Source organism: Onychomys torridus, chromosome 5 (genome assembly GCF_903995425.1).
Source record: "Onychomys torridus chromosome 5, mOncTor1.1, whole genome shotgun sequence".
NCBI classification, from domain to species: Eukaryota; Metazoa; Chordata; class Mammalia; order Rodentia; family Cricetidae; genus Onychomys; species Onychomys torridus.
The window spans coordinates 52265970-52273734 of NC_050447.1; the positions used below are offsets into that span (position 1 = coordinate 52265970).

At 37.2% G+C, this 7765-nt stretch overlaps 1 protein-coding gene across 1 annotated transcript in view; it reads left to right on the forward strand.

Annotated features, from left to right (window-relative positions):
• The window catches only part of Sugct (succinyl-CoA:glutarate-CoA transferase), a 668818-nt gene extending 663045 nt beyond the window's left edge, over positions 1 to 5773 (forward strand). The window contains 2 exon segments of the mRNA XM_036188867.1: positions 5617 to 5667; positions 5670 to 5773. Coding sequence (XP_036044760.1) covers positions 5617 to 5667; positions 5670 to 5773 — 155 coding nt within the window.
• Positions 5774 to 7765: the final 1992 nt, after the last annotated feature.

Genomic DNA, 7765 nt, shown 5'->3' on the forward strand with positions numbered 1-7765 from the left:
TAGCCTCAGAAAGACAAATATGGCATATTCTCTCTCATATGTAGATTCAAGTTTCACATATGTGTGTGTGTGTGTGTGTGTGTGTGTGTGTGTGTGTGTGTGTGTGTTATAAGACTGGAAAGGGGAATATTGGGACTAGGATAGTTTACTGGGGAGGGGGCAGGGAGATAAGAGGAGTGGAGAAGAGGATTAACCAAAGCATTATATGCATGAAAATTCCATAAGAAAAACTTACTTTATATGCCAGTTTCAAAAACAAGAAAACAAAAAGAGCTTTGACAGTAGAGAAAAGTGTACATATACAACTTAGGTTTGGGCTTTCTTTTTACAATTTCAAAAATTAAATATAATTATATTTATAGTTTAAATGTATACCTTCTGTCTCCTCCCATGTACCCTTCCCCCATTCCCTTTCAAATCTATGGCTTCTTTTCCTTTAATCATGTAGGTGCATGTACAATCTACTGGATTCACTTAGTGTTTCTTGGATATATATGTTTTCATTGATATTGGATAATAAATGAGGGGCTCATCCCTGGGAAAGACTAGTCCTCCTTCTCTCAGCTGTCATCAATTGCTTATAGCTCTTTGTCTATGGGTGGGGACCATAGATTTCCCCCTTCCACATTAGAATGTCTATTGATATTGTCATTGTCAGATCTTGTTTAAGCAGGCATACTTTTGAGGTTTCATGGGTGTAGCCTTGCTATATTTTTAGGAGATTCAATCTTACAGCAGACTTCATATTCCTTAGGCTCTTACAATCTTTCTTCCTGTCTCCTATTATGTACCATGAGCCTTAAATAGGAATTGTGATGTAGATGTATCAGTTGGGGATGGGCACACACCAACAATCAGTTGTCCTTTTCATTCTGACCAGTTGTGGAAACCTCAGCATCAGAGATGTTGAACAAATGCAATTACTTAGATTGCTTTGGAATGACGACCTTTTAATGATAAGTAACATATATATACTGGCCAACTCATCTCTGAATTTGAGATTTAGAAAGCTAAAGGTGTTAAGACCCAATCCTTGATATTCTCTCTCTCTCTCTCTCTCTCTCTCTCTCTCTCTCTCATAAGATTTTACATCTATCATTTAGTCTCTCACTCTGGCAAGTGGCTGTACCAGTTGTTATTTTCAAATGCACAGGATTCCCCTCCATTCTTTCCCCTTTACTATGTGTATTCATTACTTTTTTATTGCTGTGATAAACCATCGTGACCAAGGATAGCTATAGAAAGAAGAGTTTATTTGGGCTTATGGTTTCAGAGAGTTAGTGTCCATGATGGTGGGGCAAAGGCATGTCAGTAGAAGCGGGAAGCTGAGGGGTCACATCTTCTCCTGCAAGCATCCAACAAGAACAGCAAACTAAAATTGGCACAGGTCTTTAAACTCACAAAATATATTCCAATCTATCAACTGAACAAACAAAACAATAAAAGTAAAAGCAAACAAGAAGCATGGACTCCATTTTGTATTGGCCAATTACTCTCAGGCATGGAGCTTGCCCTGGGGTATAGTGGATATACTCGGTGTCTCTCCACTGGAGAAAAGAGATTTTCCCTTTGCCATCAGGTATCAATCATAAATAGCTTCTTGATTAGAAGCAGGACTTTATGTCTAATTCTTCTCTGTGCTAGGATTTTGTCTGTTAAGACTAGAGTTCTTTTCCTAGATCTGTCACTGGTTATAATACTGGGTAACCCCAGGAAATCAATTTACTCTATAAAAAACTTGAGTTTTCTCACCTGTAAAATATAGACTACAATGGTCTCTACCATGTAAGTAGAGAGATCCTGTGACATAGGAAATCAGAAGTCCAAATTCATAAGGATCAAAGAAAGGCAGCTTGCCACCATTTCTTTTATATTGTAGGAACCATGGAAGGCAATGAAGACCCACTAGCAAACACAGCTGGTATTGTTCCCACTTCCATCCAAGATACAAGCAACAACCCAAACAATTGAATGTAGTATTCTAAAAGCTGTGAAATAAGGTACAAAAGGTAATGAGGATGCTCATAACATCAAGCTCATATGTGTTTTTCTTTGCTTATGTTTCAAACATGAAAAAATCTTATCAAAACTTTAGATCTGCCTTTTATTTGGATCTTAACTTTTCTTTTCCATTTTTCTATAGTTTCTAATCATTTACTTATATGATGGAAATTTATCATTATTGTGTTTTTTCTGCCTTTTGGTTATACCAGGTATAGTGTTAAAGCCCTCTTTGTCTTCAGAGATTTTCCTTTTTAAGGCCTTTGTTCTCTGTCTCTGCCTTGCTGGCTCACATGCAAATTATCAAACTGGGACTGTCCTCCTCTATACCCTTAAATAGGTCTTTTTCCTCCCTCCTGCTCTTCTTCCTCTTGCTCTCTACTCCGTTCATTCCTATATTTTACTGGATCCATGTTGAAGCAACTTGGTAGATTTAGACTTGCAACTGAAAATGTCTTCATATTTGAATAATCACCTGTCTTCATGTTTGCCTAATCATTAGACTAGATATATAATTCCAGATTTAACAGAATTGCCTTTAGAAAGTTGAATGTGCACTATTGTGAAGCAGTTGAGTATTCTGATGTTGCTCTTTTTGAGACAACCCAATCCCTGCTCTATTGTTACCCTGAGCCTGTTTGCCTTCTCTACACCCAGGAAGACCTGCTGCCATTCTTAATCCTGCCATAGAATATTTTATATAAACATCAAGATGTAAATCTTTTCTTCATTATGACATTGGATCTTGGTTGACTAAATCGGATAACTTGTCTTCTTCCCATTCATCATGGCATTCAGTGCAGACACTTCTCACCATCCTTATTCCTTTACTTCTTTCTGGGATTCTGGTCCATTTCCTAAGAGCTCTTGGCTTCTTTCTCACATTTTTTTCCATCTATTTACACTTTCCTCTTAAATGTTTGGAATATCTTTTACTTTATTTTCTAAATTTCTAATTTGGAATATAATACTAAAAATCATAAGCATTAAATATTGCCAAATCTGTCTCTGTGACATTCTCTTTTTTATTTGTTTTAAGCCATCTCTGGTTGTCCCAGTGTTTTCTTTTCCTGTTCTATGTGATATTCATACTCCTGATGATCTTTGACCAATTGTTTAGCAAAGAATGAAGGTTAAATGTCTAGCACTGGCTTTTTATTTTTCTTGATGATGTATTTTTCACTCTTATTGACTCTAACGTGAGCAATAATTCCCAAGTCAAGGCAGTTTATCTGCAGACACTTAAATTTAAGGGTGATTGAGACAATACTTATATTATGGGGATCCTCAACTCTAGAAGTGAGGAAGATTTTTACTAGGGACTAGCATCACGTTATGGCTTCTAGTGTTTCCTGAGAATCCTTTTTGAACATTTTTTTTTAAACAACTGACTGATATTTTGTTTGTAGTTAAATACTGGTGGCCTCTACTTTTACAAAGCTTACACAAGCAGAACTAAATGAGATCAGCTATTTGACACTGAGACATGCAACCCTCTGATTTCAGTCCTGTATCTAGTCTCAGTCTGTCTTTGTAATGACCACTGATTTCAAGATCAAAGACTCTGACACAGTCAAGCAGAATAACTGTCATTCATCTCTTCTCAGTCTCCCAATGTATAATGTGTTTGTGTCCTCCCTTAATGGGCAGGAACTAGCCCTGACAAAACCCTCCTATACAGTGCACTCCACTGTATGAAAAGGAAATGAACTCTCCTCCACTTCAGAGAAAGCAAAACTTTAAGCATCAGTTGTAAGTTATCCTTGGTCTATAGAGGAGGGCATGTGGTGGGAAAATACTGAATGTAGCAGTGTCAGCCATGTCTGGATGCTGTGTCTGTCAGATGGCATACCAATAAGTATTCTTATTAATAGAATTCCCCAAAGGACATTTCTGTCGTACTGATGGACATTCTGTTAACTATGCATACTTTGGTTGATTTGTTCTTGTGATGTTCTCAAATCAGGAGTGGGCTGAGGAACAAGGATGAAGCTCAGTGATAGAGTGCTTGCCTCACATGCCCAGAGAGAGAGAGAGAGAGAGAGAGAGAGAGAGAGAGAGAGAGAGAGAGAGAGAGAGAGGTAGAATGTCAGGCAGAACTGGCTTTTATCTTTTATCCTATTCACCACTATGGTTGATTTGGCTGATCTAACTTGTAAGTGTTTGCCCCCTTCTTCCCTCATCACTCCATGTGTGTCCCTCCTAACACTTCAAAGAAGATGACCTTCCCTGAAGGATGAGGACCAGTTTTCAGTCAAGAATATGTGAACAGTTAGCTGTGCTTTCTTGCTAGAACCTTCAAATAAGTTCTCAGGAGACAGAAATGTGCTACTTACAAACTATTGTAGGGACTACTACCTAGTTTACAACCTTGAAGCTTTATCACAAGAGATATAAAAGACCATCAATATAGAATGAAGAAACACATTCCCAAATGTCCAGCTTGACCATGGAGGAGTGGGAAGCATCATGTCAGGAAAAATGAACACACAGCTTTTAATGTGAGGCCATTTTCATGGCATCTTCATGCCATCAGCCATGTGGATTGTGCCAAACCTTTTCCAGCTTTATTGTACTTACGTGAAGAATGGGAACAATAAAACCAATTGTCATTTTTGAAAGTATTACTAGACTTCTTCTGTTTACAATGACTCAGTTCTGTCAAATATCTGTCAATAAATATCTTCATCCCCTTAAACTGAAAAATTCAAGAGATATGTAATGGCTTTCCTAAACATAATAGCTAGCAAGTTTTGTGTGTTATTATGGATTACAGAATTCTCACTTAATGTTTTTTGTCTGTTTTTTTTTTTGTTTTTTTTTTTTTTTTTTTTTTTCCGATTAAATCCTTACCTCAAGTCTGTGTGGTAAACATTATTATGTTACAGTTGTGGAATATGAAGCTCCAAAAGGGTAAGTAATTTTCCCAAGATGGTTCTATTAAAAATTATAAATCCCACCAAAGTCCCAACACAAGTCTTCTTGACAAGGAAGCTTGGCCACATAGCTTCTAGTACCACTAAAAGCCAAGGAAAAGAGTCTGAGTCAGGATTTGATATATATTGAACTAAATTTTAGAACTAAACAGTAGACAATGAATTCCAAAACTCTGGGTTGCTTTCATTTATGGCCAGATAGCTAGCTTCACAGACACACTTCGAATCTATGGTCATTGACCTCTTGAACCTACAGTCCTCCCAGATCAATGTTCTACCCCTCAAGGTGTTTGTGATAGGGAGGACACCTTATGAACATACCGGGTACAGACATGCAGACCACTGCATGATGATGTACAGGTTGGAAAGTTACTGCACATTTGGATGAACTTAGGTTAAGAAAAGCTGCATATGGTCTGGAGAGATGACTCAGACATTAAAGGCTAGGCTCACAATTTAAAAAAAAAAAAAAATCAAGAACTCACCTCCCCCACATCCCCACAAAAAGAAAACAAAACAAACAAAACAAAACAAAACAAAACAAACAAACCATGGTGCATGTGCAAGGGCACAAGTAATACAGAAAATCTTGGAGTCCATTGGAAATACTGCATTACTTGAGTAATTAACTTCCCAGGGTCAGTTATTAACAGACCTTTTCATTCCCTTCCTTTGACAGGTCCAGCTGTGAGATATAGCAAGTTCAAGATATCAGAGGCAAAGCCACCCCCCTGCTGGGACAGCACACAAAGCACAGCCTGAAAGAGGTCCTCAGATATGATGACAGGGCTGTTGGGGAACTACTCAGCTCTGGTGTGATACAACATGAAACCTAGTGAGAGAGGAGAATGATTCAGAAAACTGCCCCTGGATGGACCAGACTATTCTCTGTGCATGCCTCTCCCCAGTCTTGAGGCCACTGAAAGGCAGAGTAAGAAATGCAGTATCCTGCCTGGAAGCTCATTGGATGACTTTAAAGTCTTATGCTCATTTAAAAACTTACTATTTTGACTTTTTCCCTAGAAAATAATTTGTTGGTTTGTGGACTTTGATTAATTCTATTGTTTTCATCCATAAGAACTGATGACCATTTGGTGATGGAATGTTGTTCTGATTTGATTACTCCACAATATACATATGTATGGAAACATCACGTTATAAACTGTAGTTTTGATTTGTCAATAAAAAAAAAAACAAAATATAATTTTTTTCTGGAAAAGTCCTCTTTATTCTAATTACCTTAATGCCCTAAAATGTTTTCCTTTCTCACCCACACAAGACTGAAAAAAAGCAAAACTCTTGACATTTTCTACTTGTACATAAAGTCCTCAGTTAAATCTTTGTTAGGAAGTCAACGCAATAAGCGGAATGACAGTCTCCGTGATTGATTTTAAACAGTATAACTCAATTTCAAGCCCACAAACCCTTTGTTAGTCTGTAATTTAAACCATGGACTTTGCTGATGTCTGTTGTAAGGCTAAACTCCATTCTGCCCATGAGGAATAAATATTTGCTTTATGTTGCATTTCCCTGGTGATATTGTGATGTGCAATGGAGTATCAATTTCCACCTATTCATTTAGGGTGTGAGTATTTGTATAAGAGAGCATAGTGGTCCCTCTCTTGCTACCTTATTTTGAGACATAGCCAAATGCAACACACTTTAAATAAATGTGAAGTGGTTCCGCATATGTTAAAGTGTAAAGAATACCAAATAGGAATTTGATAGGAAGCATTTTCTTTTGTAATTTCAAGACCTCTGTAGAAAACAGCATTGTGGCTTTGTAATTTGATTTGTCAGCAAATTACAACTATAGAAAAATCTGTCTTGAAGATAAAAAGTGATCAGGATATACATATATTAGAATGAATTGTTATAGAAAATTTGAGAGCAGGGCATCAGGTGCCATTTGACCAGTGTCCTGGTATGACTTCCGTTCATGGCCATAGGCACACATACTATAAAGCATTGCCATTACATGATGGTAGTAACTGAAGGCTAAATTACAGATGTTCATCTTTCAAACTGATTCAAAGCTAGTTTTCTTTTCATTTGTGTTTATTTGAGTCACTTAATGGTGCTTTAAGGTACGATGTGTCTCTAAAATCAAAGATATCAAATTAAAAAAAGGACCTCAACAGACTTTTCAGAGAAAAGCATCCTACCTTTGGTGCTCCCCAACCCCAGCTTTGCTGTTCAACATGTCCTACTCTGAAGAACCCCTGCTATTACTCCATTAGACAGAATTTTGTCATAATGTAATAGTTTGGTGCCTTCTGCAGTCCTTTGCCTCAGTTCCTAATTTGTAGGGACATATATAAGATGTTCCACATTAATCTATGCATTTAAAGATTTAATTATTTTATGTGTAAGAGTGTATTTCCTGCATGTATGCATGCATATCATTTGAATACTCGATGCCTGTAGAATTCAGAAAATACCATTGAATCTCCTGCAAACTAGAGTTTAGATGGTTGTGAGTTACTATGTGGTTTAAGAGCTGAATTTAGGTCCTCTGCAAGAGCAGTGAGTGTTCTTGACCTTCAAACCATTGTTTCAGTCCCCAAGCCAGACATTTAAAGAGAATGCCTTTATAGTCATATGACTCATATCGAAATCAGGAAAAGGTTGGGTGACAGAACTGATAAAACCACATATCCTGAAAGCCAGATGCATCATTTTTTCCAGTGAAACATAAAAAAAATCTCAAAATGCAAATACTCCTTATTGAGCAATAATATGTGAATTCCAAATATGTGAATATCCATGTGTAGGAGTATTCTGTCATGCATAGGGCCAGAAAGTACCTCTTAAACTTTCAGGGTTGG